The sequence below is a fragment of the Echiichthys vipera genome (genome assembly GCF_963691815.1).
Source record: "Echiichthys vipera genome assembly, chromosome: 10".
Taxonomy (NCBI): Eukaryota; Metazoa; Chordata; class Actinopteri; order Perciformes; family Trachinidae; genus Echiichthys; species Echiichthys vipera.
Window position 1 is genome coordinate 28,202,552 of NC_139835.1, and position 27,877 is coordinate 28,230,428.

General features: G+C 46.5%; 1 protein-coding gene across 5 annotated transcripts in view; it reads right to left on the reverse strand.

Annotated features, from left to right (window-relative positions):
* The window catches only part of kalrna (kalirin RhoGEF kinase a), a gene marked incomplete at both ends in the record, with an annotated part of 177,190 nt that overhangs the window by 114,347 nt on the left and 34,966 nt on the right, over positions 1–27,877 (reverse strand). For all 5 annotated transcript variants that reach the window (XM_083921415.1, XM_083921416.1, XM_083921414.1 and 2 more), the window contains 7 exons: positions 298–420; positions 1,720–1,851; positions 2,032–2,115; positions 2,920–3,093; positions 4,612–4,804; positions 12,278–12,392; positions 16,364–16,438. In XM_083921415.1, the coding sequence (XP_083777541.1) occupies positions 298–420; positions 1,720–1,851; positions 2,032–2,115; positions 2,920–3,093; positions 4,612–4,804; positions 12,278–12,392; positions 16,364–16,438 (896 nt within the window). The remainder of the gene's footprint in view (positions 1–297; positions 421–1,719; positions 1,852–2,031; positions 2,116–2,919; positions 3,094–4,611; positions 4,805–12,277; positions 12,393–16,363; positions 16,439–27,877) is intronic.

Consider the following 27,877-nt stretch of genomic DNA (forward strand, 5'->3'; position numbering starts at 1 on the left):
CCCCGTTGCGGGATGAATAAAGTAATTCTTCTTCTGTGGCCCGGGAAAGGGAAGTTTGGGGTCCCCTGCTAAAGCTGCTGCCCCTGCGACCCGACCCCGGATAAGAGGCTGAAGATGAGATGAAATTGTTAAAGTTGTAATATATATAATGTTATGGGGTTATCTTTAGGTTCCACTTTCCCATGATGCAGTGATGAGTCAGATACTTTATTACACCTGTTGTGTTTTCTCTGCATCACACTGCCATCGGGACCATTTCTGATCACTCGGTGACGTCAGGCTCAGGTCGTGACTCACCTTCTCTGCGTCCTGTTCGAACAGGCGGAGCTGGAAGCACTGGTCCAGCTTCAGCTTCCGGACGTGCCACATCTGATGGAGATGCTGCCTGGTGGAGTGGAGCTTATCCAGCAGACTGGCCACCTGGCAAAAAGCAGAAAAGAATCGTTTTTTATGATATATTATCCATTCAAAGCAGAGTTCAACTGGTTTGATTGTTTTCCTTTAAAAAGAGAAGAGGCAGAGGAACATGACGCAGATCATGGTTGGACAGTTATCGGTCCAAAAATAGATCTACTGTATATTTCATCCTTCAGTGTCTACAGGGAAACCACATCAGGCCAATTTCCGGCTCAACTTTTTCACTTGTGCAGATGGATTTTGTGCATCAGTTGTGCACTCAAACCACTTTTACATTTTGTTTTGTCATTTAAAGTGAAATTCCAGCATTAAATCGTCCCAGGGTCTATTTTCGGCAAATACACAATAAGCTATCGAGACAATTTGTTTCGTGCGACAACTATTAACGGGGAAATCCTGGAAAGTCGCTAACAGATGCTAACAGTCACTAACAGATGCTTACGGTCACTAGCAGCCGATTGCAGCTTTTAAAAAACAGTAATACATCTGTCAATTAATTTTTTATATACATTAAGGTAAAATTCACGGCGTAAAATCATCCCAGGGTCCAGTAGAGCCCGGTACAACAGCGATTAGCTCGGGGCAGCAAGGTGAAGGCATTCAAAGGTCTTTTTTAACCACTAATGCTGCTGAAAATGACAGCAAACCTCTGCAGCAGCATGACAAGAGTCCCTACACAGAAAACAAAGCACCAACAACGTAGTTAGTGAACCCAGAGTTTATTAAAAGAGTGTTTTAAAGACTTAATTACTGGCCCCTGTACCAGCTCCTCTCATAGTAAAGTCCATTACAGTGGATTACCAAAGTCAATCCCAAAGGAAGGAGCCCATTGGTGCTTTGTTTTCTCTGTATGTGTCCAGTGATAGACTGGCGTTCTGTCCAGGGTGTACCCCGCCTCACGCCCGATGTCAGTTGGGATCGGCTGTGGCCCCCCCGCGACCCCGACAGGGACAAGCGGTTGAAGATGAATGAATGAATAAATGAATGAATGAAAATGTGTAGGAACCCTGTGTTTGGTATTTACTTCGATACTTCCAAGTGAGAGTAAACCTCAGTTTTTAACATTGAAACAGTCAAAAGAGCGTCTGAAAGTCAGCTCCCTCTGTGTATCTGACAATAAGCCTGAAGGCATCCACACATAAAGCTCAGAAGAGAACGCAATAACTAACCTTTTTTTTTACAATTATGAAGCTTTCAATAATTCTTTTGTTGTTTCACCCCTGGGCCTGTTTGGATGCCCTTCTGTGTCGTGGATGAAAGACTCTCATCAGCTGCCTGTAGTCCCCGTTGGAGTGAACTTACCTTGGGCACCAGGCTCTGGAAGTCAGCAGAGCCTGAGATGCAGTTCCTCCCCGAAAAACCGTCGCTTGATCGGATACACTGCAGCAACCTCTGGCCTTCCCGGTCCAACTCCTCCACCGGAGCCTTCAGCACCTGCAGGAGAGTTCACTTTAGTGCCTGACGATGACTCAGCGTTGTGTGAAATGATAGAGAGAACTATGATGTTGGTCTGCTAGCTTGAGCTTAGCCGATGGAGACGCAGCTGACTGTTTATCTCTTTAGATGCTGCTCGATGTCGCTGGTGTCAGACCGTCCTGACAGCAGCTCGTTCACCTTTTTCTTCAGCTGCGTGTGCTCATCTATCAACCGACGAGATCCCTCCACATCTGCGGGAAACTCCTTCTTGGACTGAAGCTCCTGCGACACACAGTACATGGTTTTCATACTGAGATACTGCAGGGAGCATGTGAGTTCCTTTTCAAATGGTTAATTAAGAAATACCAGTCATGCAAGATTCCTAAAATAATTACAGGATAATGGGGACAATATAAAATGGAAATGCAATTCGATTCGATAAACCACATTTTGTATTAAATATCCTTATATTCATTTCCTTTATATTCCTATTGGAAATCCAAGAAAATAGATTTGTGGTTGAACCGTAGCAGCAGTACAGTGGAAAACAAGCAAATGTTTCTCACTTAATTGTAAAGGTAGTTTATCAAAAAGACGCGGTTCAATGCAACTACAATGAGGTTATTACATGACAAAAAGTATGGTAAATGGACTTGTACTTCTAAAGCGCCTTTCTAGTCTTCTTACTACTAAAGGCGCTTTCACCCGTTCACACAGACATTCACACTGATGGCAGTGGACATCTACAGACCATCTAATGTAACCATTCACACCACATTCACACACCCATGCGCAGCACAGGGAGCAATTGGGGGTTCAGTGTCTTGCCCAAGGACACTTCGACATGTGGACCGGGGGAGCTGGCAATCGAACCTCCGATCCCTCAAATGGAGGACGACCCGCTCTTCCACTAAGCCACAGGTTTGCAAGTAATTTAATAATTATATATATGTGTGTTTTCATGGTCAGGGGGTACATTAGTGACAAAAGTTTGAGAACCACTGTGATAAAGAGTTCCTTTCATCCGTGCGTCTTTCCCCATTATGAACATTCATCCATCTGCTCATCTATCGGCCCGTGCCCCACCTGCAGGTCCTCCAGTCGGGACAGCAGGTGAACGGCGTTGGAGATAAACTCCTCCAGAGAGACTCTCAGCTCCATCCACTCCTCGTGGTTGTAGTCCAGAGAGCCTTCGAAGTCGTCCGTCAGCTGGGAGGGATCCACCAGTTTGGCCAGACCTTCGACGGACACCATGCTGGTCTGGGGCACACAACAAGAGAAATATCAAGATGCATGTTTGTTTGTTTGTTTGTTTGTTTGTTTTTTAGCAGTGACGGGTCACTCGGTTCGTGCCGTATGTTCCAGTGACACTGTGCAGGTGTGCAGTAAGGTAGATAAACGGATAAGTACCATTTGTATTCCAGTGGTTAAACCAAGAAAATGGAAAGGCTTGGGACTCTTCGTAACATTTTAATAACTAAGCAGGATATTTGATTCTGTGGGCGAGGGCCTACGTCTTATCTCAGTGGTTTCCAGGCTGCAGTTTGCAGACTTTCAGAGATGACAGTTGACTGAGCTGGAAGTCGCAAAATTAAACCTTGACATGAATTAACTTGTCATTTGTGAATTTTGATTAACCTGCCTTAAAATCACCCCAGGGTCCCTTTTTCGCAAATACACTCATCAAATAAGCCATCGAGACATTTTTTTCATATAACAAATATTAACGAGAAGTCGCTAACGGCCGAATGTGGCTATCACTGATTAGCTCGGGGCAGCACGGTAATGGCATTAAAGAGTCCCTACACATAAAACAAAGCACCAATGGGCTCCTTCCTTTGGGATTGACTTTGGTAATCCACTTGAATGGACTTTACTATGAGAGGAGCTGGTACAGGGGCCAGTAGGTAAGTCTTTAAAACACTCTTTTAATAAACTCTGGGTTCTCTAACTACGTTGTTGGTGCTTTGTTTTCTGTGTAGGGACTCTTCTCATGCTGCTGCAGAGGTTTGCTGTTATTTTGAGCAGTAGTGGTTAAAAAAGATGTTTTAATGCCTTCACCGTGCTGACAATTTAGTTCAGTAAACAGTCTATGCGTCTATCTCTCTTCTCTCACACAGCAGCACTGTTGTTATGTGAAGCCATGGGGTTAGAGGTCGGAGGTGGGGCCATGGCGTCATCAGTTAACAAAAGTATGAGGTTTCACCGTCCAAACGACAACAAATCTTCCCACTCTGGGACCAGGTTACAAAAAAGTCAGTTTTCAGGCTGCGATAACACCGGCTGTGTGTCGATGGTCGGCCTAAACGATGCTAAAGATGTGTGGTTACAGGAAAACACGCCCTCGTGTGGACGGGCCCTCACACATGAAAAAACTTTCTTGATGGCTTATCCGAAGTGTGCAACTGTCGAAAAAAGACCAGGGGATGATTGTCTCATCTCATCTTCAGCCTCTTATCCGGGGTCGGGTCGCGGGGGCAGCAGCTTTAGCAGGGGACCCCAAACTTCCCTTTCCCGGGACACGATGATTGTACGCCGAGATTATACTTTAAGGCAGCCCCAGTAAGGATGCTTTTACAACAAATGGCATCGGTGACACAATCTACAATATATATTTAGAGAACTGTTAACAAATGCACTTAGATTTCTCTTACGCCTGTTTCACACACTTTCCTCCCGCAGCGACGACGTCTATGGCGAACATCACTGCCGTTCAAAAACATGAAACCCGCAGTGAGACCGCGTCAGATGAAACGCAAACAAAGAAATCCCGCTGACCTCAAAGGAGAACTTGGCGCTGCCGAAGTTCGTCTTCTGCTTCTGCCAGAAGTTGTCGGGTTTGATGATGAGTGCCACGCAGATCTCAGCGGGGAAGAACTCCTGCAGCGTCTTCAGCAGGGGCTTGATCAGCTCCCACTTGGAACCACGCATGTCGATGATGACGGTGAAGCCACGTTTACACACATCCTCGCTGAGAGGAGGGGGGGGGGGACAATGGAGAGCGTTATAAGATGGTAGAACAGCTTGGAAATCCTAAAAAGAGACATGATTAATGTTGTTTATTATTGCCAGACTCTGACATCAGACTGCTAAAGGAAGCTTTAGTCTGCAGGCCTGCCGATCTATAGGGAAGCAGTCGAGACCACATTTGCAATCAATCACTTTTGATTTACAATTATGTGTTTTCCAGAGTTTGCCTTTTGTTGAGCAAACTATAAACTATTTCTTGACGGCGAGCACTGATAATCATTAAGCTCCGCGGCTTTCTGTCATCTTATATTTACAGTTATGAGAATGGAGTCAATATTTTCATTCCTCTGCAAGAAAAGTGTGTTTTGCAAATGTAAAACTATTTCTTTAACACATTGTTTACAGTACACTGAAATACGGTGTGCCCTGCGATAGACTGGCGTCCTGTCCAGGGTGGACCCCGCCTCACGCCCTGACGTCGTCAGGCAAAAAATGACGATGCTATTTTGCGGAGTAATATTCACGTTCTGTGTGAAAGAATTCATGACAAAAAAGCGTGAATTAATCCCATGAAAAAACAGCCCTGGTGTTTAAAAGTCTTTAAGGGCGCACTCACACTGTCTTTCCGCACCGGGCCAAAAGAGGTTTTGCGGGTAAAGCCTAGTGCGTTTGACCAGTGTGAGTGCAACCGCTCCGCGTCTAGCTGCGGCCAGCTGGCCGTCCACGGACAGTTTGAGAGAGGTGGGCTTTTGCACATGTACGAGCACGAGCACGAGCACAAGGCCTACGGCTACTCTCACGTCATTTTATGTGCGCCTGTTCGGACATAGAAAATAGAAGGAGGGACCATGCGCGGACATTTAACAACAACAACAATGGCGGCGAAAGGTTCACGTTGGTGTGATGCGGAGGTGGAGTGTTTACTGCAGATTTGATCGATGAAAAGATTCAAAAACAGTCGACAAGACGCACAAAAACTCTGAGGTCTACGGAAAGATCTGTAAACAAAGCCACGCATCCCGATGACGTCAATCAATGCGTGTGACGTGTTACGGCGTGATGACGTATGGACAGCAAGAAGCATTTGCGCGAGGCCCAGGTAGTGTGAGTACAAACGGGGCTGGGGCGCGGGGGGAGAGGGAGGGGGGGACAAGTACCCTAAAAGCCCGGGGCGCGGTGCGGAAGGACAGTGTGAGTGCGCCCTAAGAACAGGTGCCAGGATAACTTGTGTTTTTTTATCAGTGAAAACAGGTGAAAAAAAACACCTTCACTGATGAAAAAGAAAGTAAAACATTATCCTGGAATAAACGTTTTTTTCTCCACCTATTCTCACGTCATAAACACCGGAGAGACAACAACTTAGATCAGACTTTTTAAAATGATCACCACAAAAAAAAACATTTCTCATTGGCCCATCAGGGCTTCCGTAGCTTTGGGGCTTCATCCACATGTGTAAATAAATTATACGAATGCCTTCCAGATGGGAACCTGACTGTGCTTCTAGATGTTAATTTACGTAAACATGTGGGCTGTATCAAATGTGTGCACTGTGCAGTTTATACACACGTCTGCAAATATGTAAACAAACACACTGAATAAAGGTGAAATTTGAGAAATGGGAGTTAATTAGTGCAGTTTAAAGTTTGAGGATCTGTAATCAAAATATCATTCAATGAACATTTAAAAGAACAACGCTAGTAAACCGGTGTGTGTGTGTGTGTGTGTCTGTGTGTGTGTGTGTTTGTGTACATATATATTTACATTTTTCTTGTATCAAAAATGTTCATTTTTAATGCTAGTATTTAAGTAGTTTAAATATGTATATACAGTGTGTGTTTGTGTGTGTGTTTGTGTGTGTGTGTGTGTGTGTGTGTGTGTGTGTGTGTGTGTGTGTGTGTGTGCGTGTGTGTGTGTATCCCTGTTTATATTTCATTCTCTACCATATTCTTTTATTTTGTTATGCACCTTGCAACCCTGGTTTTGAAAGGCAATATAGAAATTATAATTATTATAATTATAATTTCCTGAAACCAGTGCAGAGAGACAGTTGTGTCTGCTGGAGTCTAATGAGCCTTTAATTCAGCTGCTGCTGATTGAAGAGCAGAAATACATTGAAATGCCCTCTCGTGCACACACACACACGCACACACACACACGCACGCACACACATATACACACACACACACACACACACAAACACACAAACACACGCACGCACACAGGCACACGCGCACACACACACACACAAACACACAAACACACGCACGCACACAGGCACACGCGCACACTCTTAGCTGTCCATCGTTTCCGAAGATGACGCTTGCTCCAGGGATTGGGTTGGGGAAGGGTGGGTGGGGGGGCTGTGGTGGGTCAGCGACGTTGCCGCTGGTGCCACTTCTCGTGGGCGAAGAGTCCGATCCTTGAGCCGCACACTCGCCCGCAGATGGAACACGGGAACCCAGATGCCAGGGGAACACCAGCCGCCCGCTGGTGTCGCTGGGTGCGCCTCTCAGATCTTCTGTCTTGGTTTGTTTTGTGTATCTGAGACACTGCCGTGGCACAGGTTCCCTGCCAGGCAGATCTGTTGGTGGCCAGGTTTTCAAGCTGAGTGAGGGGGATATTCGCTCGCTTAAGGATGTCCCTGGTGTAGTCAGTAAAGCGCCGCTTTTGCCCTCCAGCGGAGCGCTTTGCGCCCAATAGTTGGCTATAGAGGACTTGGCGGGGCAGGCGGTGTTCAGGCATGCGTATAATGTGCCCTATCCAGCGCAGGTGTCTTTTGGCCACAGCTGCTTCCATACAAACAGAGCCAGTGTTGTGGAGGATGTCTGTATGGGGCGTTCGATCCTCCCAGGACAGACCCTGGACCTTCTGTAGGCAGCGGATGTGGAAGGCCTCTAGGTTGGTGATGTGCTGACGGTATGGGGTCCATGACTCTGCCCCGTAGAGCAGAGTGGAGAGACAAACAGCATTATACACAGCAACCTTGGTGCTGACCTTCAGGTTGCGGTTTTCAAAAACCCTGCTGCGCAGGCGTCCAAATGAAGATGAGGCTTTATTGATCCGGGTGTGTATTTCTTTGTCAAGGGAGCAGCATGAGGACAGCGTGGACCCAAGGTAGGTGAAGTGATCCACTGTTTTAAGTGGGACACCGTGTATGTGAAAACTGGGGGGTGTGGGGGCGGGAGTGGTGAGATGGGACATGACCTCGGTCTTTTGAGTGTTAACCTGTAGGCCAAAGGATTGGTACAGACTGGATATTGTGTTGAGGGCATGTTGCATAGAGTCTGGGCTGTGAGCTATGATGGCACAGTCATCAGCATACTGAAGCTCACAGATTTGGCGGGTTGTTGTCTTGGTGTGGGCCTGGAGCCTGCGGATGTTAAAGAGGCTTCCGTCAAGGCGGTATTCCACATGGACACCGTCTTCTTTTCCCATGACCCGGTGGAAGAGGCAGGTTACGGCAGAGAGGAGGATGTTGAAGAGCACCGGAGCCAAGACACAGCCTTGCTTTACCCCAACGTTCACCTTGAAGGACTCTGACTGGAGTTCTCCTGTGAGCACTCTGGCTTGCATCCCATCGTGCAGCTGTTTTAGGATGCTGAGGAACCTGGGTGGAACCCCAAGTTTGGTGAGATGTTGCCAGAGCAACTCACGGTTGACGGTGTCGAAGGCTTTGCTGAGGTCGATGAAGGCTATGTAGAGGTCTTTGTGGTGTTCCCTGCTCTTCTCCAACAGCAGTCTCAAGACAAATACCATGTCTGATGTTGATCTGGTCTTCCGGAAGCCACACTGTGTTTCTGGGAGCACAGCTTCTGATATGTGCTCAACCAGTCTTCTGAGCATGACCTTGGTCAGGACCTTCCCTGCGATGGAGAGGAGAGATATTCCACGGCTGTTGCCGCATACTGCTCTGTCTCCTTTCTTTTTATAAATTAGTACAATGTTTGCATCCTTCCAGTCCTGTGGGATTGTCCCATGTTCCCAGATGTTGTGGATCAGGAGGTGCAGGCGACGTGTGAGGATGTATCCTCCGTGTTTGAACACCTCTGCAGGGATTCCATCGGGTCCAGCTCTTTTGTTGTTCTTCAGCCCTGCAATGGCTTGCTGGATTTCCGAGTAGAGTGGTGGGGTGTCCAGGTGTGTGGTTGATGGCAGGTCTGGGAGATTATCCAGGATATGTAGGTCGACTGGGTTGGTGTGGTTGAGGAGATCCTCAAAGTGATTTGCCCAACGGGCAAGAATCTGGTGCCGGTCCTTGAAAAGCATGGACCCATCAGTTGATCGAACCGGGGCCATCGCCCGCTTCCTGGGGCCGTACAAGGCTTTTATGGCATCATAAAAGCCTTGGGTGTTGTTGCAGTCTGCCAGATTTTGGATCTCTTGCGCCTTTTGCACCCACCAGGTGTCCTCCATAGTCCGGAGGGCTCGCTGGACTGCTGTTTTTGCTGCAGCGAAGGTGGATTTGAGGGTGGGAGATCCAGGGCAGGACAGGAGAGCTTTGTGGGCCTCATGCTTGTTTTTTAGGAGTGACTGTATCTCAGCTGAGTTACAGTCAAACCAGTCCTGGTGACGTTTCCTTGACTGGCCGAGCGCCTCTAAGGCTGAGCTGTGAATAGCCTGGCGCAGGGCTGGCCAGTCGGCTGATTCCTCCGGGATGTTGTTGAGGTTTTCAGCAAGGAGCCGTCGCAGATTGTCTGTGGTGGTGGGGCTGTTGAGAGCTGTGCAGTTGAGTCTCTTGTGTGGAGCTGCCCTCGGGCCACGGGGTTGAATGCTCATGAGGAGTTTGGATCTGACCATGAGGTGGTCAGTCGAGCACTCGGCTCCACGCATGACACGGGTGATGAGGACATCTCTTCTGTCCTTTTGACGGACAATCACGTAGTCAAGGAGATGCCAATGTTTTGAGCGGGGGTGTTGCCAGGTGGTCTTGAGCTTGTTCTTCATCTGGAAGATGGTGTTGGTGATGACCAGCTGGTGCTCTGCACAGAGGGAGAGGAGTCTGAGCCCATTGTGGTTCATTTTCCCCACACCATGCTGGCCAAGAACCTTATTCCATACCAGGTGCTCTGTGCCCACTCTAGCATTGAAATCTCCCATGAGTATGAGCCTGTCCGTAGCCGGGGTTTTCTGTAGGATGGCATCAAGAGCTCGGTAGAAATCCTCTTTGGTGTTGTGATCGGCATCAAGAGTTGGTGCATATGCACTGATGAGGGTGGCGGAGCGTTCCTTTGCCAGGGGAATGCGCCACGTCATCAGCCTTTCATTGATGCCGATGGGGGATTCCGGAATGCGCTGCAGCAGTTTGGTCTTCACAGCAAAGCCGACTCCATGGTTACGTCGAGTGCCTTCGGGGACCCCCCTCCAGAAGAAGGTGTACCCAGCACCAACCTCTGACAGGGACTCCTCTCCATGTAGTCTGGTCTCACTGAGAGCTGCAATGTCGATGTTGTATCTCGCAAGCTCCAGGGCCACCAGTGCTGTCCTGCGGTGGGGCCTGTCAGGAGTTGCAGTCAGGTCAAGTAGTGTGCGCACATTCCATGATGCTATTTTTAGCATATGTTTTACTTTAATTTTTCGACCGCGAGGGGGGATGCTCCGACGGTTGCGGTTTACCGTCCGGAGTATGGAGAGCAGGCAGTTTTTGGACCACCTTTTCTAGGTCCTTCCCCATCTCAGGGGTGAGCAGTGCGGGGCTGCTCAGTCGCAATGGAAGCTGCCGAAAGGATGCGCTGCTCCATCCCACAGTCCTAACGACCATCACTCCATTGCCGCCTGCGTGCATGGTTTGGCTAGACACTCCCAGCCACATCCTTGGCCTGTACCCACCGCCATTCCACAACGCCACAGGACTTTTTTTGGGGGAGGGGATAGGGAGGGGGAAGGGGGGGGGGGTGGGACAAGAAAGCTTGCGCGTAGGTGAGGATTAAGGTGAGGGTGAGGGTGCACAGACCTCACTCCCACCAGCTTCACTCCTACCAGATTAACCTCCAGTGGCATGAGAGAACCCATGACGACCTTCGTCTGGCAGGAGCTGCAGGGGGCTGCCGGTGGTCCGGTCAGTCGGACTCCGCCTGTGCCTGTCCCCAGGTGCAGGTTTGTCTTCGGGGTTTGCTCCCCTAGACAGGCTGAGGTCGTCCGAGGTCTTTATTGACCCTTCTGTTGCGCACCTGCCAGCACACGCTTTTCTGTTAGGGTCTGCTCCCTTAGCCTTTGTCTCAAAAGACTATCCCATAAGGCAGTGGGGCTATTTGCCCATAGCTGGGTCAGTGGTTGATGGGTGCCAGGGCGTATCCACTGCATGGTGGACCTGCACACCGCATCTCTGGGGCCCACTGCTGCTCCCAGATCCCCTGCTGGTTCAGCCTGGAGCCGCAGGACACCAGTTACCGTGTGTGGCCACGAGGAGGCACAGCAGGGGTCTTGGTGAAGGAGAGGCTATGTACTGACCTGAGAAGACTTACGCACTCGGCTTCCTTTACCCAGGACTGGGTTGGCCAGCGGCAGGGACTAAGGGAGGGAAGTCACATGCATCTCTACATGCAACGTCTACCTGGCATGCTGCACTAGACGCGTCACAACACCCTGTGAGCATTGCTCACACACACGCACACGCGCACACACACACACACACACACACACACACAAAATCTATAAATAAAAATTTAACAAAAGCACATCCATTATAGGCCGCCTCGGGGAAGTACAAACTCAAGTCGTCGCCATGGAAACAGCAGCTCGATTAGTAGGGGGGAATCAGAGCGGGGATCGAATGATGATACAGATGCGGGGCTGCGGTTTGGTCCAATCACACCGTGTCATAGTCAGCCGCCAGGTAAAAAGATGCAGTTTTAAAGCACAGGCTAGATTGAAAACTGTCCCCGTTACATTCAAGGACACTAAATGTGGTCAGTGAAGAAAATTTTAGCTTTTTTACAGAGGGGCGTATTTGAAGAGCTACATGGACCGATGTGTGACTGAATATTGATCTGTGTTTTTTACCCTGGCCCAGCTCCCTCCCTGTAACATCCTCAGACTGTGCTGAGGGGCAGCAGCGGGGGTGAATACACTCAAAGTGAAGTGTGACAGCCTCGCCGCTGTCTGCTGCAAACACTGCAGCTTTCATGCTGATGCAAATCAAACGCTGCTCGCAGTCTGCCGCTGCGATGTGGAAGAAAGCGGCGTTTGATTCCGCAGTGTGGGGCGCACCGAAGCACTTCACAGCCACTTCACCCCGCACCTCTTCCTTCTAAGGAGTCAAGCTTGACAAACGTTATTGTCCTCGTTCATAAAAAATAGGATCAAATCTAATCTAAACTGAAGAATACACATGCTGCTTGTGTGTGTGTGTGTGTGTGTGTGTGTGTGTGTGTGTGTGTGTGTGTGTGTGTGTGTGTGTGTGTGTGTGTGTGTGTGTGTGTGTGTGTGTGTGTGTGTGTGTGTGTGTGTGTGTGTGTGTGTGTGTGTGTGTGTGTACCTGGGAACAGTAGACAGGTAGGTTACCAGCCTCCTCAGGTCTTCCTGTTTTATTCGGTCGTGGTTGCTCCTGGCAGGAAACGTCAGGATGGGTCCGCCTCTTTTATCTCGTCCACCTGTGCACGCACACGTCAAAAAGAGGAGTTTCATGTTAGAATGTTTGAATTTCATTTTTATAAAAGACCAAACACAAGAACAAATATCAGCAGAAGTGTGTAAATGGTCCACAAGTGTACAAACAAACACCGCCCTAACAAAGTTTCCACAAAAACATGCCAATGTAGGCACATAATCATCCACAGAAGATACAGTGACATACAGTCCAAAAAGCAGGAGAAGAGGAAACTGGGTTATGCAAAGGACGTGCTTACACTGTTCCGGACCCATCCACCAGGTGCGCCAAATCATTCTCCTTCATGTAATTAATGAAACGACCCCATACATTTTGAAATACCTCCTGCCTGTCCTTTAGGACGCACTCGCTCTGTCCTACCGTACCGTGTCCAAGGACGTGTCACGGTTAAAGTCTAGTTCGTTTGACCAGTGTGAGTGCAACTGTACCACGCCTAGGAGTGGCACGCCCAAATCGCCTAAAGGCGGTTCTGAGGTCATTTCCTGTGCGCCTGTTCGGACATAGAAAAAAAAAAAGGCGACCATGCGCGGACATTTCAAACAATGGCGGCGAAAGGTTCACGTTGGTGTGATGCGGAGGTGGAGTGTTTACTGCAGATTTGGTCGATGAAAAGATTCAAAAACAGTCGACAAGACGCACAAAAACTCTGAGGTCTATGGAAAGATCTGGAAACAAAGCCACGCATCGCCATGACGTCATCAACGCGTGTGACGTGTTACGGCGTGATGACGTATAGGCAGCAAGAAGCATTCGCCGAGGCCCAGGTAGTGTGAGTACAAACGGGCCTGGAGGGGGGGGACAAGGACCCTAAAGCACGGGGCACGGGACGGACACACAGTGGGAGTGCGCCCTAAGAGTGGAAGATTTTTTTTCCAGGGGGAAAAACTGGGAGTCAGTTCCCTAAACCACACAGCTACAGCAGGTTTACCAAAGGCTAGATGAAAAGCAACTGTAAACAGGAATGTATCATACTAAGTATAGTACAGTGTATATAGGTGTAGAGATGATGGAGGCTTTTCATCTAGGGTGTTTGCATTATAGTGTAGGAAGGGATAGTTGTTTTAAAATCTTTTCAACGAGCCCTGAACTGTGCATCTTTCTAGTTTGAGGACTGACATTACTTCTTTAAACCAGCGCGAGCCAGGTAGAATAAGAATAATCTAAAAAAAACTGATTATTTTTGTCACCTATATAAAAATATAACAGATGACGAAATGAAGTGACCATTAAAGAACTGTAACGACAGAGCAGACGTTACGCTACAGCCACTGTCACTCGGTTATCGCTGCCTGACCGTGTCAGTGTTAATCTGCACATTACTTACATTACTTTACACTAATAGCTTTAATATCTGTGTATCTGTAACATGACTCCCATCACAGCTACGTCAGCCAGTAAACACACTTTCCAAACTCTGGCTCTTGCCTCTCTGTGATAAACGATGTGTGTCGAGATGTTTTGGTTAGATGAATGTAAGAAGCTCAAACCGCACTGTTTATGAAACTGCTACTCAGTCGTGGAAAATCGCTCCGTGTGTGAGTGTGTGTGTGTGTGTGTGTGTGTGTGTGTGTGTGTGTGTGTGTGTGTGTGTGTGTGTGTGTGTTTGAGTGTGTGAGTTTGGGAGAGCGCGCGCCGCTGCAATCTAAGGAGGAATCTTGATGACACGTTGTTGTTGTTGTTGTTGGCGCTCTCCCCTTCTCTCTTTCTAATTCGGTTACTCGACGCGTGACGCCGATCAGGAAAGAAGGGAAGTACAAAAACACTTAAGACGTGTGTGTGTGTGTGTGTGTGTGTTAGCACTTAGCATATAAGAAAAAAATCCTATTCTGACAGTGCAGTGCGAAGCCGCGGTGCAGTAAACCGTACAAAGGAGTTTGTGTTTGCCAGAACCTTCTTGGTGATTCTCAAACAAATGTTTTCCTTTTCTAAAATGAAACATTTTCATCTGCAACATGCAAACATTTCCTCAATTCATCCTTTGGTTTATAAAATATCAAAACACGCAATTAAATACAATTCCGAATGCTCATCGATGTCTTGACTCTCCCAAACCCTGAAACTGGGGGAACCGTTTTGGCTTTTATCCTGAGAGGTCGTCAAGCTGCTGTTTTTGTTTCATGACACAGCACTTTTACTCTTTCACTACTCACATACTCTCACTAATATCACTATTGGTACTGTTACTACGACGACTGCTACTATTACTGCTGCTGCTCCACCACCACCACCACCAAAGCAAGACCTTTTCCATCCCCACGACATTGAGCACATGAAGATGCATGAAAAGTATCTGTGTGACACATTAGGGGCGGCAGTAGCTCAGTCCGTAGGTGACTGGGCTGGGAACCGGGTCGCTGGTTTGAGTCCCTGTGTGGACCGTGAATGGTGGACTTGTGGCTGGAGAGGTGCCAGGTCATCTTCATCACCTGGGAACTGCCGAGGTACTGTTGAGAAAGGCACCCCCAACTGAGCCATTGGCAGCGCCCTCGCTCTGACATCTCTCCACTAATTGCATGTATATAGGTCCTGTCTGTGCATGTTTCTTCTTCTTCTTCTTCTTCTTCTTCTTCTTCTTCTTCTTCTTCTTCTTCTTCTTCTTCTTCTTCTTCTTCTTCTTCTTCTTCTTCTTCTTCTTCTTCTTCTTCTTCTTCTTCTTCTTCTTCTTCTTCTTCTTCTTCTTCTTCTTCTTCTTCTTCTTCTTCTTCTTCTTCTTCTTCTTCTTCTTCTTCTTCTTCTTCTTCTTCTTCTTCTTCTTCTTCTTCTTCTTCTTCTTCTTCTTCTTCTTCTTCTTCTTCTTCTTCTTCTTCTTCTTCGGTTCACTTGTTTTTAGGGTCCATGTCATGAATTCATGTTTTAGTACATTTTCATTATTACGGCGGGACAATATTTGGGTTGATCGACCTCCGACGTCGCATCTTGTTTGTTCAGAATCCAAATGCATCACACGGCTGAGTGTTTGCCAGTGTGACCGCCTGTGGAGCGAAGCGGTTCATGTGTCCGCTGTCTCTGCTTGTCTTGGCACGCGGTGGGCTGCAGCGGCTGCCAGAGGAGCGCAGTCCACATAAGTCATGTTCAGGGTGTGAAGGGCCTGTGATGATTTTGCCTGCCCCGTTTCCTGTCTCAGGAGGTGTGCGAGTCCGGGACCGCGCCACTGATCTCTTCTGCAGTCCTGAAGGTTTAAAGGCTGAGGGGGGGTCGCTGTGGGTGGCTCCACCTGAGGCCCACTGTCATTTCAACAGTGCGCGGCTACAAGATGTTGTATCACCTTAGCTGGCTGTGTGCAGACTGTTGCATACTGCACGACTAGCCTGAACTTCGGCCCCCGGGTGCTGTGACGGGTGCTGTGACGGGTGCTATGACGGGTGCTGTGACGGGTGCTGTGACGGGTGCTGTGACGGGTGCCTGCGCAGCCTTTAGAAACAGGGCAGCCAGCCCAGACTTTTCTGTTTACATCCATTTCCCTGACGAAGCCCGCGGACATGGAGGAAAAGCTGATAGTGTGTGTATCTGAGCTCCCTGAGCTGTACGCCAAGTTTAGGGTTGTATTAAGACCTCAGACCCGACCCCTCTTCTTCCTCGCAGCTCTTCCTCCTACTGCAGGGCTCGTGCTCGTGCATGTTTCTTCTTCAGTAGCTCAGTCCATAGGTTGGAGTTCCTGTGTGGACCATGAATGGAGCGGGGACTGGTGGCTGGAGAGGTTCATCTCCTGGGCACTGCCGAGGTGCTGTTGAGCAAGGCACCGAACCCCCAACTGCTCGGGGCGCCGATTCATAATTATGAAGTGTGTATTTTATAGGATTTTCTCAAAGAATATTCAAAATACGGTAAAAATGGGTGATTGCGAGTGGTTTTCGCGTTAGGCCCGATGATGTCAATCAACGATCATTCAGGATATGACCCCGGTGTCCTGTCCCGGACTGCAGGTGTGGTGATGTAACAGCGACTGACACTCACCTGACACGAAGGCAACTTTCTCCTTCAACACAGGAAGAACATCAGACGCCTTGATGCCTTCAGTCCTCAGTGACCCTGCAGCGAGACAGGGAGAGAGAGAGAGAGAGGAACGGAGCTTTTAGTATTAATCCCATTATCAGATCAACATTCCTGAGAGAGAACACACACTCTCTCTCTCTCTCACACACACACACACACACACACTGGCGTATACAAAGTTTTCATGTACTTTTGTCTTTCACACACTGTCACACTGTCATTGTGGCCATTTTCACGATTATCTTTATGATTTCGTTCCTTCTTGTCCTCCGTCTTCCCATATCAGTTCATCTGGTCATCCGTCTGCCATGTTATGAAATATCTCTCTCTCCCTCTCTCTCTCTCTCGCTTTTAATAATGCTCTCTCTACCCCCTCACCCCTCTCTCTCTCTCTCTCTCTCTCTTTCTATCTCTTAGTAGCAAACAAGCCCAAATGTCCATGTCCTGCTGTGTGTATGTGCATGTGTGATACACTACCCGGGCAGCAACACACACACACACACACACGAACGCACACACACACACGCACACACACACACACACATTCCAAGAACATTCCACAGTGAGAACGCTAAGTCGGCAAAATCTCTCTGAGGACACAGACAGAGGGAGAGAAAAGTCGATTCTGTGTTTTGAAGCGCTGACATCAACACAAACCCGTTTTTAGATTCATGAAGAAGAAGAAAAAGGACACAAAAAAAGAAGCTGAAGGGGCAACTTTGATATTCAAACACGTCATTTTAACTTCGGGAACATGTTTAGGGCATTTGGAGGTAAATCTGTATTTTTATTGACTCGTTTCAAAAACCTTCCCCGTGGGATTCGATCTCACGCGAACATCTTTTAACCGCTCAGCGACGTTCAGAGGTCGCTCTCGACACTAATCAGAGGTGTTCGGCAACTGAGCGATTGGTCACGATCATTAATGTCGTTCAAGGTTAACGATCTAATTGATCAGCTTTATGTCGGCTCACGTGTCGACGGTTTACAGAAACAGTATTGATTCAAACCCGATGGAGCCGTTGAACCTACGGAGCAGAGATGGAGCGTTGCAGGGCGGGGCCATTATCACATTTTATAGTTTTTATTTTGTTACTACGGAAACAAATAATCAAGATTAAGGTGCACTCACACTGTCCTTCCGCACCAGGCCAAAACCGTTTTTTCAGCTAAAGCCTAGTACCTTTAAGCAGTGTGAGTGCACCCGTTCCGCGCATAACTGCGGACAGCTGGACGTCCACGGCCCGCTTGAAAGAGGTGGGCTTTAGCAGAGCCGTTTGCACATGTACGAGCACAAGCGAGCGCACGTGTACGAGCACGAGCACGAGCCCTACGGCGGTAGTGGTCTGTGCACCTGTTCGCACATAGAAAATAGAAGGACGGACCATGCGCGGACATTTAACAACAACAACAATGGCGGTGAAAGGTTCACGTTGGTGTGATGCGGAGGTGGAGTGTTTACTGCAGATTTGGTCGATGAAAAGATTAAAAAACAGCCGACAAGACGCACAAAACCTCCAAGGTCTATGGAAAGATTTGTAAACAAAGCCACACACACGTGATCAATGCGTGTGACGTGTTACGGCGTGATGACGTATGGACAGCGAGAAGCATTTGCACGAGGCCCAGGTAGTGTGAGTACAAACGGGGCTGGGGCGCGGGGGGAAAGGGAGGGGGGACAAGTACCCTAAAGCCCGGGGCGCGGTGCGGAAGGACAGTGTGAGTGCGCCCTGACTCACCATCACTTCCCTGTCAAACACAAGAAGAAACTTTAAAGGAGTGTGTTTGTCCAGAAACATGACCGACAGCTTCCTGTGTGTGCAGAAGTGACAAAGGCTGTTTCCTCTCAACAGTAATGGACAAATGAGTCTCACTCACTCACCGGCCCGTCCACTCTCTCACACACACACACACACACACACACACACTCGCTTCCTCTCTCATGGTGCTGGAGAAGAAGCTGCTGGTGTAGGCAGCACCCTCATCCCTCTGTTCTTCCATTTATCAACTTTTCTTAACAATAAAATAGATTTTACCTCCAAAAAGGTGCAGGAAATTGTCAAAATTGACCTTATTGAGTCAATATTACCAACCCTGCAACCTTCAACCGAGAACATATTATATATAAAGTTAAGTTTATTTAGGAAGTGATGCGTTAACATCCACAGCAGCTGTACAGTGAGCGTCAACATTGTCTTTAAGCAGAACATCCCACTGTTTAAATGCTATACGAGCGACAGAGTGACTGCTGGCAGAAGGTGATAAGTACGACAATGCTAATGCACAGCTGGTGCTGATGGTTCAGGCGAAGCAAATGTAGTGGGGACAGCGCTTGTTATTACTTGTATTGTGGAATTTACAGGCACTAACAATTAAAACAGACATCAGGGGGAAAACACACAACTATAGGCAGCAGCACAAAAGGCCGATGATGAGCACAGTTTGACCGTGACGACTGTATTTTCACATTGCGGCGCGTCAGCACTGCTGTGTGAGAGACAGTCAGCAGGCAAAAGGGATTTAAGGACTTAAGTCTCTCGGCTCCTGTCTGACCCTCACGGCCGCCTGAGCCTTCAGGACTCTACTTTCTGTTTTACTCCATTTTGTGAAGGTGGAGCTGGATGATGGTGGGACGACTGTGTAAGTCAGGAGCTGTACTCCATATTCCCGTAACCACGGCTTGACGCTGACTTTTTTTGCAAACCAGCCACTGTGGCAAGTGGTTTTCAAAAGTTACTAGCCACTAAGCATTCTCACTAGCCACAAATTTGTATATATATCCATACATCTTCAACCGCTTGTCCCTGTCGGGGTCGCGGGACGGCTTGGAGCCAATCCCAGCTGACATCGGGCGTGAGGCGGGGTCCACCCTGGACAGGACGCCAGTCTATCACAGGACACATAGAGACGAACAGAGACAGACAACCATTCACACCTACGGGTGATTTAGAGTCATCAATGAACCGAACACCTGCACGTCTTTGGACTGTGGGAGGAAACCGGAGAACCCGGAGAAAACCCACGCAGACACGGGGGAGTATTAATAGTTGCTAATCACATCCGGATTCACTTCTCTAGTTGTAGCTGTGTTTCTCAACTTAACAGTTTTTTTTGTCCATCCAACACTGAAGTGCCGTCCGTCACGAGTGCTCATGGGAGTTGTAGTGTCATTGTATCACTTTGTCAACAGTTTATTTATTCACATGACCTTTGAGAAGACTACAATTAAATTCAACCAGCCAAAGTGGCGAGTAGGAGCAACTGTGTATCCCGCCATGGCTGAAATTCACCGCATTTGGCGAGTGGGCGGGTGTTAATGTCAAGCCCTGACTGTAACGTGTCTTTGTCTCCTGACAGCACAGGAAACATGATCAATATAAAATTATAAACCTCTCTCCATTTTACCCGTGTAGATGGTTAGAGTGCAAAGGCGACTTGTTTTGTTTCCGGTTACCAACCTGTACTTATTCTACTATATTTACCGGACAATGACAGTAGCCTCTTTTTCACTCCCCCACCAACCGGTCAAGGCCGCCAGCCGCCACCATAGAGCCGGGTCTGGTCTGGTTTTTGTTGCTACTGTGCACAAGATTGAAGCAATGTGACCTGCAGTTGCTCATGGAGGAATGTTTGGTCTGTGTAAATTGTGTGGTGCGTCTAGACCGACGATATATGGAAAGCGTCTTGGGATAACTTGTGTTGTGATTTGGCACTATGAATAGAACTGAATTGAATTGGTGTGCTTGTGTGTACGTGTGTGTGTGTGTGTGTGTGTGTGTGTGTGTGTGTGTGTGTGTGTGTGTGTGTGTGTTGTGGGGAAAACATTCTGTTCAGACACGGTCACATTGTAGGGACTATCATCCCTTCTGGGGAAAAAGTTGGTCCCCATAATGTGACCCATTACATTTTAGGGGCAAGTCTTGGTTTTTGGTTAGAGTTAGAGTCTGGGCTATATCGTGGTTATGGTTAATGCTGGGTTATGAATTTTTCTAGGAGTGTGTGTGTGTGTGTGTGTGTGTGTGTGTGTGTGTGTGTGTGTGTGTGTGTGTGTGTGTGTGTGTGTGTGTGTGTGTCGGACTTTGACAGTTGAAATCGTTTGCATAATCCTCTCTATCTCCTACTTCCTGGTGAGAAACAGTTACACAAAGGTAGAGATAACTATCAAGGTTAAATACTTTTTAACAACTAGGATTAATAAAAAAGTATTTTCATAAATTGTATTAATTAACATATAGTTAAGGAGATAGTAAGTTTGTCCTTTTTGTCCTATTCTCACCGTAAATGCGCTGTTGACAGCAGGTGGCAGCGCGCGACAGTGCCGTATGTTTACATGCTGCTTAATGTGCTGAGGCTGATGAGCCATCTAGACTGGAAACTGATGCCAAGTGGGAACCAGGAATTGACCTGATATGGACCCAACTGGTCCTGCAGCACAAACAATCTGCATAAATGTCAAACCTGCACACACATGAACTGCACCTACAGCTTCAGGTCAACACCGTCAGCTCAATCCAGAAACATATCAATGCACACACACACACACATCTTCAACTGCTTGTCCCTATCGGGGTCGCGGGGGGCTGGAGCCGATTCCAGCTGACACCTACGGGCAATTTAGAGTCATCAATTAAGAGGAGAGCACCCACGCAGACTTGGGGAGAACATGCAAACTCCACACAGAAGGGCCCCAGCCGGGATACGAACCAGAAGCCCTCTGGCTGTGATGCGACAGTGCTAACCACCACTTCACCGTGCCGCCCACCATGTCAATGGAAAATGTCATCATCATCATCAATGTTCACTCTGGACTGGTGATGCTAACGAATCGATGACGCGCTCTAGGCGAACTATTTCACAATGTTCCTCCGTGATGGAGACACAGCTGGGCGTTTGGAAATTTATGTCTTTATATTAAAAATGTATTTGTCAATAAAAAGAGTTGGTGTTCCAGGGAATAAAGGGAGAGAACCAAAAAACAAAAGGGAAGGATGGATGTTTAAGCACCTGGTCATAGGTCAGTCTTACCTAAGACCAGGTAAGACTGATTCACTGTAATGACCAGCATGCTCATTACAAGGCCACTAACTGAAGAAATCAATCGTTTGACATAACTTATAGATTTAAAGATGGTTTTATTGATTTAATAATATATATACACAGTGATCTTGTGGCACAGTGGCAATGAAAAGCTTCCTTTTGACAGACGGGAACATCGAACAGAACTTGGCACAAGGATTGACACTATAGGATTATAAAACCGATAAATCTGAATTTTTTTTAAATGCGTTTAATAGATGCAACCGTACTTTAGTTGTAAATGCCTTGGTGACATTTACAAGTTTATGCAACATTAAACAAAGCTGGAACCTCTTCGGTCATGGGAACACATGTTGAAGCTCTTAGTATGAAAATAAACGCACATTTACGGGATCAAAATGATCCTCATCTCTGGATGACTTTTGGGGCATTTGCAGGATTTGATGGCATTCAGGGTTTTTTATGCACTCTGGCACCTTATTTAGATTTAAAAAATAATAAAAAATTCCCAGTTTGAATCAATTTATCTTTATTTATCTTCATTGCGAATTATTTTACACCATAATTATTATCATTGTCATATTCTGTCATCTTAGCTGTGCTTGTTTCTACTATCCTGCTGTATTAACTGCCATAACATATGAGTCATATTCACATTACTATAGATATTATTATAGTTACTGTAACATTGTGCTTGCTTGCATCTCTGGAAGTGTCTCTCTGTCTGTCTTTGTGTCTGTCTTTGTCTCTCTCTGTCCATCTGTCCGTCTTTTCTCTCTCTCTCTCTCCTTTTCTTCCTCTCTTCGGTGCAGACAGATGTCCGTCCTCCACAGAGCTGGGTCTGTCCGACGTTCCTGCCTGTTATAGTGAAGGTTTTCAATGCCACAGTATGCACAAGATTGCTTCGGCTGCTCATGGGGGAATAGTTGGGTCTATGTAAACCATAAATAAGTCATAGAGTGTGGTCTTTACCTACTCTATATGTAAAGCGCCTTGAGATAACTTTTGTTTTGAATTGGCACTGTAAATAAAATTGAAATTAAAAAACTAGATCAATTCAATTCACACTTTACAGAGTAGGTATAGACCACACTATGACTTATTTATGATAAGATAAGACTCCTTGGGTCCCGCGGAAGGCTGTAAGTTGAGTACTTTAAGGTTTTTCACATTGATCAAAGAAACATGACCATTTAACCGTTATGGCTGTGACAATCTTATTTTTTCCTCTCTTACCCTGCCTATAAAGCTCTGAATGGATCACTTCTGTGTTTTCCAACTGGGGAAAAACAGCCTCTAATGAACCAGATGTGCCAAAGTTATCTGAACTGCTGCACACATCTGAGACGAAGACAGTAGTGACTCCCAGGTCTGGAGCAGAGGTCTGGATAGACGCGACATGCTGAAAATGTCACCAAAACAGAAGCAGCAGGAGTTAACAGGTGGCTGATTACACCGAGCAAATTAGTGGTCTTTCTTTTGTGCTCACATTTGCATTACAGAGGAGAAGGACAAATATATCTCGTGGACCGGTGACGTGATTTGTTTTAATTTCTTATGCGTGTGATCGTAAGAAAGCAAAGGTTGTTACATCAAGATTAAAAGCCCCGGTTGGCTCCCACAGGGAAGCAGAGAGAAAGAGCATGTTGACTGTGCTTTCATCTCTCTCCTCACACACACACAAAACACATTTGATTCATTAATTATGTTAAAGATCAACGTCGTCAAAGAATCCCAATGAAAGAGTAAAACCCCAGAGTTTTGGCTGAAGTGCCTCTACCCTGGAAGACACATATAACACAACATGTAGAATTCAATTACTCTGCTCTAAAATGTCAGGATTTTGGAGCTGAACCCATTAACAACACTACTAAATACCTACATATTGGTTTTCAGCTGCAAAATGTTTGGGGGTTTAGTCGCTCTTTAAAGTAACGGCGCCTTAACACTTAGGGCGCACTCACACTGTCCGTCCGTCCCGTGCCCCGTGCTTTAGGGTCCTTGTCCCCCCCTCCAGGCCCGTTTGTACTCACACTACCTGGGCCTCGGGGAATGCTTCTTGCTGCCTATACGTCATCACGCCGTAACACGTCACACGCATTGATTGACTTTGTCAAGAGGAGAAAACATTGTAAACAAATTCAAACATTGTAAACAAATGTCACATGGCAAAAGCGGTCACTCGTCTATTGGACAGAATATCTGAGGACTGGAGCAACACCAAATTCTATGAGCTCCAGGGTCTGTGAATGTTCTCATTTGTCCAGGTCGTCGTTTTCCCGAAAGCAGTTTCAGTCAAAAGCAACTGGACTTGGTTATTTGTCTAGGAAGACGTTTCACCTCTCATCCAAGAGGCTTCATCAGTTCATGTACGCATCTGACCAGACTGGGACTGGACCAGGACCAGGACCAGGACCAGGCTGGGACTGGTCCAACTAACTGGTGTGAGATCCAGGTATTTAACCTCTCACAAGGTCGATGATGTCACTGGAACCCTTTGTGCCCCAAGTGCCAACGACCGTTGTTAAAGTGACAGTTGTTGGTGGGAAGTAGGTTTGGACTTCGTTAGTGCTCTATTGAGTCTGAACGACAGTCGTTGGAGTCACAGGAGGCCACAGGATGAGAGATGAAACGTCTTCCTAGACAAATAACCAAATCCAGTTGCTTTTGACTGAAATTGCTTCAGGGATATGAGCTCCCAGGGTTTTCTTTGCCTGATATTGACCCTTGTCCATCTCCAGTCTGAAATTGCCTGCACTCTAACCAAACTCAATTTCCCCTAACCAATCACAAGAGACCTCTGATGTAGCACTATGCTAGTGCACTTGGATGTGAAATGAAACCCTTTCAAACGGACCAAAGAGCGGTTGTTTGGTCCACACCAAGGTGTTTAAAAACCAACCACAAACCAAGAGGACTGAACGACACAACGCTCCAGGGTTGGGTTAGAAGGGACCAAACGGCTCAGGTGTGAAACTCAAACGGTCGTGCACGTTTTTGGCCCAATCCCAGCTCTTATTTTTCCTTGCTCTGTCTCTCTCTTTCTCTCACACACACAGACACACATATCTTTGATCCAGCATGTGTTTTCTCCATCAGAGATGTTCACCACATATACACATATCGAGCGTATGTTTGTACAGTAGCAATGCAGCAGTGATTACAGCAGCATATGGCTGCTAAACACACTAGACCGAATGACTTGGGGCTTTTGAATCACGCACACACAGAACGGGGCAGACGGAGTTTAAAGAGGAAAAAAAAGAGAAGAGGAGAGGAGAGGAAAACCTGAATCGTTTGACAGTCTTCATCGTTGCTGCCTCTCTGGCCTGGATCAAAGCAGTGCAGCCTTTTGTCTGTGCCCTTACACTGAGGCTGACATCACACAGAAACCAACCGGGGACATCTGCTAGCCATTGGTGCAGCGATGGAAGGCTTTCATGTATGTGTGGGTGTGTTTTTGTGTTGGTGCGTGTTCAGTGAACCCTCCATCGTCCGTACAAGAGTGGGATTTAATTGCACCAGCAAATATCAGACAGAAGGAGTCTGGTTGTTCCAGCTGTAGCGTTTAAAGCCAGTGGTACCAGTGGCATACAATTATAGAACAGCATCTTTATAAAGAAGTACCCATTGAAAGTTGTTTGATTTGATAAAGGACAGTTAATAAGATTGAATTAGTATTATGGTGTCACCTCATTCATTTAGCCCTTCTTAACGTATTTCTCATTGGGAGCGAGGAGAGCTTTTGTAGCAAGTGCCCTATCCACGCTGTCGACGTCATTTTCAGTTCAATTTCTGACATTTATCAAACAGAAAACTCTCCTTTTACCTTTTGGTTCATCATTAAAAAACTAAGAGAAAACACACTTTATTCAAACTGGATGTAAAGACAATAAAACTTCCACTTTCAACAGTTCCAACAAGTGCGAGATGCAAAAATACGCCGGCTCTAAACGTACACTTTTAGCCGCGGCTCGTTCTTCTGCGGGAGACTAGCAAATGAGCAAAATTAAGTTAGAACAAATGTCCTTAAAGGATCGCCCCGAAAACTACAACCGGCAATGAACTTGTTAGCAGATATATTGCCCAACGCTATGGGTCAACTGTTTCACAGATCCATCTGAGAAGGCGTCTTTGAAAACGGATTGGGAAAGGGCAGACTTGTTCAAAACAGGCAGGTGATTGGATGAACTGTCCGTGTATCAAACTCTCGCTGAAGTCAGTTTGGGGAAGAGTTCTGATAAACTGATGCTATCCGACCGTTAAGACGTGATGTAAGGCCCTTTCTAAATATGATTTCCAGGTCCAAGCCACAATCACATAATCCCTGTTGATTTAACTGTTTTGTTTGTTCCTTAAAAAACAACTTAATCGTCATTTTACCTCATTCTTATCAATAAAAAAGATGCCTAACTGTTGAAAGAGGTGATCGTAATTGCTCAAATGTTCAGCCATTCCTGTTTGTTTTGTTTCAACGGAGCGTTCGGACCCGGAAATCGTATTTTGAAAGGGTGTGACGTCAACCTGAACAGTCTTAATGAAGCATCTAAGCTAACCTCATCAGGATCCGTCATTGTCACGCTGGTCGCCTCTCCTGTCGTCATCGTCACTCCCCCACAATGTTCAAATTAAACCAACTACTGGTGTCGGTTGAGAAGCTAAAGCCCATTTGAATTGATACCAGGGGTAAAAACGGGTAAAGTTCCTTTAAAAAATCATGTTAATTAAGACAATTAAACACTGACCTTTTCCCAACATGTGTTCTTTCAAAAAAAAAACGTTTGTGAGTAAGAAATACCGCTACATAAAAGTAGCAGCTGTGTAACAACAGCTAACTAGCTAGCGTCTTAGCTGCAGAACAAACAAACTAAATTAATTGCCAGAGGTCTTTGCCTCCTGAAAGGAAAACAAAACATGGAAAACACTGAGGAAATGGAAAAGCCTAAACTACCATCAAAGAGACACTTAACCAAAGTAGCATTTTCTATGGTTTTCAAGCCCTCAGACTCAGCAAGTGTTGCTAGGCAACCGGCAGAAACTGACAGCTCTGTGCGTCATTCTGCAGCAGCTTGTTAGCATAAAAAAACCCTCAGTGAATAAACTTCTAATAAGCATGAATGACTGACTGTGTGTCTGGACTCATTTACATGCTAGCAAGGATTGAAAGTAATGAATTCAGATTAAGCTGCTTCAGTCAACACATACACCCGGCGGCGTCGGAGCCGGGGCAGGACGCCGTCTGGAAGCTCTGCTACATGACAGTGTTGTTGGCAGCGAGCATCCCATGGATGTCAACATCTGCTGTTACATGGAGCCTTTTATTTCACTGATGATCGCAATTACAACCTAATCAGAAGAATAACGCCTCATGTAAACACGACAATGAGAGTATAAGACTTTAAAAATGTAAAAATAAATGGAAGCTAAGAAATTTAGGCCCTACTGTTGTGGACAAGGGCAGCAGCTAAATGTGTTTTAGCTACCTAAAAAAATTATTTTTAAAAGGTAAAATAAAAAAAATATTAATAATAATACAACCACGGGGCGTTTTGAGGAGTACAGATTTAAAGTATTGCATTTTCCATTTAAAAAAAGTGTTTTTTTGCGTGTTTGACAATGACTTCCTGTCACGTTCTGTTTCCATTGTAGCAGCCAATAGCGTTGGGCGTTGCTGGTTGCCAGGGTTGTCTGTTGTTGGGTGCAGCTACTGTAGGCTGGCACTGGGTGAAATGGAGTTTGCCAATCCTGCAGTTGCTTATTTGTCCAAGCAGCTGAGTGAGACAGGCAAAAAACCAGAGTCAATATAGGCCAAACATTCACTCCATGGACTGAGAGAAAGGAGAGAAACGGCATTCAAACGCACGCCCAAAAGGCTACGGTTCTCCTTGATCGCTAAGCTAACATGTTTACTAACTCATGTTTACTTAGCTGTAGCGGCTAACGGTAACTGTCAGTCAAACTCCTTTGCAATACTTGTTTTTATAGTGTGATTTGCAGGAGGAGATGGGTTGACACATTGCAACAAACCTGGCAACCCGTCTGCTGGAATTATTTTTTGTTGTGGCGACTACAGTCTTGAGACACTGGATGGCGGTGTTCTGCTTATTTCTCCATATTCAACCTTTAAGTTTGGGCTATATTTAGAATATTTTCACCACTTTATACTGTCTGTGTAAGTTTACATGGGGGGAACTGAAGCCCTTATCTACGCTCTTGATACATATCACTATGGACGGATTATGAGACAATGCAAAAGTTTTCCTATTTTTGTGTCTTTCTGTCGTCGTTTTGTGTCTTTTTGTCGTACTACTCGAGCATTTACATACTTCCCAACATGATATGATGATATCACCTTGACAAAAGATAAAAGACTTCCACGTATGGTCAATATACTCAGACGTTTCCAATGAGCACCATTTAAAAGTTTAATTTCGGATA